This window comes from Cryptomeria japonica, chromosome 5 (assembly GCF_030272615.1).
Source record: "Cryptomeria japonica chromosome 5, Sugi_1.0, whole genome shotgun sequence".
NCBI lineage: Eukaryota > Viridiplantae > Streptophyta > Pinopsida > Cupressales > Cupressaceae > Cryptomeria > Cryptomeria japonica.
Genome location: NC_081409.1, coordinates 161,716,250 through 161,719,234, shown reverse-complemented (window position 1 = coordinate 161,719,234; position 2,985 = coordinate 161,716,250). Strand labels below are relative to the sequence as shown.

The window sequence follows — 2,985 nt, the reverse complement described above, 5'->3', positions numbered from 1 at the left end:
CAAGATCAATAGGTTTGTTAGGTTATAATATTGGAGTTGGATGTAACATATATTTTTGGTCCAATGATTGCATGTGAAGTATTATTCTGATCTAGTGTTGCACGTTGGATGCTAGTTTAGGTACAGACTTTGTTCTATGCATTTCATATTTTCATTCAGTTCTATATCGTTGGTTGAAAATGTGCATTTACCTTACGATATTTCTTTTGGACGACTTGGTGAGGAATTTTTTTTTCAGTTTGGTATATGTATGTGATGATTTGTTGAAAAGAATAAAGCAGTACATTTTGATATTCGGTAGTAGAGTATGTGTGCATGAGAATTTCAGTGATAAATGTGTAAGCAATTTGATGTAAGGATGACAATGTGATTTGAGTTACTGTGTCAGATAAGATTGCAATGTAGAAGTGATAGTTGATGTAGATGTAGAGATCTCAAAGATCTGGTGGTTCAAGCATCTTAGTAACTTGAAATATTGTGTTATAATAGTGATTGTATTCAACATATTGAACTGCTTCTATTCATATAGTTCCTTTTCTAAAATTATTGGTGTTCTTATGTGTGTATTTATGGTGTTTTTGTTCAATACTTCATAATATACTTGTTTGGAATAAAGTTGTTAGATTAAGGTTTGGAATTTAGTTTATTCTAATTCAACCCCCCTCCTCTCAACATATGGTATGTGTGAAATAAAAGTCGAAGGAGATAACCAATGCAAACGAAAAGAGTTAATAAAGGAAATCTTAGAAGAGTGAAGACTAAATCAAGTTTCTAATCATGGTAGCTTTAAAATATTTGCTTAAACTGGAAAAGTTGATAAAGAATAAAAGAGGAAAAAGATATTTTCAAGGAAGAAATGATAAATGTTAAAGAATGCAACTCAAAATTGATAACGAATATAAAAGATCTTTAAAATAAAAGGTTTGAATATTTATGCAAAATTGATAATTTTAGAAAATAAATAAAGAAAGCTAAAAATAGAAATGAAGAGTTAGAAGAAAAAGTGATGTTGGTTGATGAAATTAAGAAGAGAAATGAAAATTTGGAAGAATGGGTAAAAATTTTGAAAGAGAGGTGTGTAATGGAATTAAAACATGGACTATGCCAATAAGAAAATTTGTAATGTATTCACCAAGCCTAGTACCTGAATCCAAAACCAACCATGATAAGGCAGTATTTTCAATATCAGTGCAAATTTAAGGAAACAAAATTAAAGAAATATTCAACATATTAGTGGAACTAGAAAAAAGATAATATGTTTGTTTAATTGTAAGAAAACATATATATTATTTATCCAGCTAACTTCGTATTAAGATGGAAAGCAGGGACTGATCTCCGCTATATGAAGTCAACATTCTGTGGCAGATGTAGGCAACAGCCATTAACTTCTGCTTATTTACTCAAACATAGTTATAATAAGTAGCACTTATAGAGGAAATCATTGAATACTTCAGACACTAAGAAGCAGGGCATGTGAAGCCCGGAGGAGGAGTCATTCCACAAGAAGCAATAAGCTGCAGTGCTAGTGGAACAAGTATATTGAGGTTGAGAAGCTTAGCCCTGATTGCTGTACACAAACACAGCGCTGCCTCCAATGCCAAAACTCCTTCAATCACAGGGCAGCACTGGTTTACAATTGGGTCTCCAATGCCTATGTGCAGAAGGCCACTAAGCACTTCAACACAGGCCCCCACCTTCAGAGCATCAAGTGGGCATTTTGCTGGAGCTGGAGCTGGAGGAGGTTGAGGAACAGGATTCCATGCCATTAACACTGGCATGCTGGTTGCCACCTCAATCATAACAATAAGTACCACTGCTATAGCTTTCTTCATTGTGCTTCCCTAAGCAGACTCTCTGAAACAAATGCTATATAGTAAAAATGTACTCTACAATTTTTGGGTTGCAGAACAATGGAAGATTTAGTGACTACTTATAGCAATGAGAGACCACTGACGTGTAGAACTGGCATAGTCAGAGATTAATGTGACCATTACAAAGTACCTAATTAAAACATATGAAGTCCGCATTCACAAACAAGTTGATAAAAAATAAAATTTGATATCCGTTTCAATTATTTGCAACTGATTCAAAATACCACGTTCAAAGCTTAGAATTATTGACAATTTATGTCGTTATTATGACAAGAACTGAATTTGAGATATTAAAAATTCCTATCAGTAATGGAGCTCATCATTATAGGATAGAGAAGGCTGATTTGTTAAGTTATAAAATAATTTTTCGTATCGGATTCTGTGGGGAATAAAATGTCATTGTCAACTGGTTCAATCGAAAATGAGATATTAGACAGAGAATAATATTTTTTTATCAGATTCTTTAGGGAAGAAATCGCCATTGTCAACATGCTTGAATTGAAAATTAGTTTTCATTTACTAATGGGACCCTAGCCAGTCTAGAAAAAAAAGGCTTGCAATGATTTAAAGCCGGATTGTGAGGTTATGGATAAATTACAATGAATCAATGAATAACGTGCTCTTGGCGGTTTCAGTGTAATGAATACAAATTGCGTTTACAACTGCTCGAATTCGAAAATTATTTGAAAACCTAATGCTGTAAAGCATTTGCGAATAGCCAAAGAAGTATAAAATATTTATTTGAGCGACGATTCCGTTGCCATATATCTTGTAGATAGTATCGAGCTATTACGCGGAGAGGCCTTCTTCAGTCAAAGAACCCAATAATAGAAAATTCGAGTCCTTGCCACATTTGTGCATTCTCATATTTCTGTCAGAATCGTTACATTTGTTCACAGTCACCCCTGCCTGTCATATGAAGCTTTTATGACGGCTTGGTCATTGCAAACCGTCAAAGTATTAATTTTCAAAAAATATTTAATTTATACATAATTTAATATAATTTTTTTATATTTAAATATTTTTAACATTTTAAGTAGTAATACATATTAAATATATCAATTTTTTAAAATTTATTTTAAAGTAATATGTAAATAATTCAGTTATTATTTTA

General features: G+C 32.4%; 1 protein-coding gene across 1 annotated transcript; it reads right to left on the bottom strand.

The window, feature by feature from the left end:
• Positions 1–1,439: 1,439 nt before the first annotated feature.
• On the bottom strand, positions 1,440–1,875 carry LOC131876318 (36.4 kDa proline-rich protein-like). Its single transcript, XM_059221299.1, has one exon. It carries the CDS (start codon positions 1,830–1,832, stop codon positions 1,458–1,460), a length of 375 nt encoding a protein of 124 aa, XP_059077282.1. The 5' UTR covers positions 1,833–1,875; the 3' UTR covers positions 1,440–1,457.
• Positions 1,876–2,985: the final 1,110 nt, after the last annotated feature.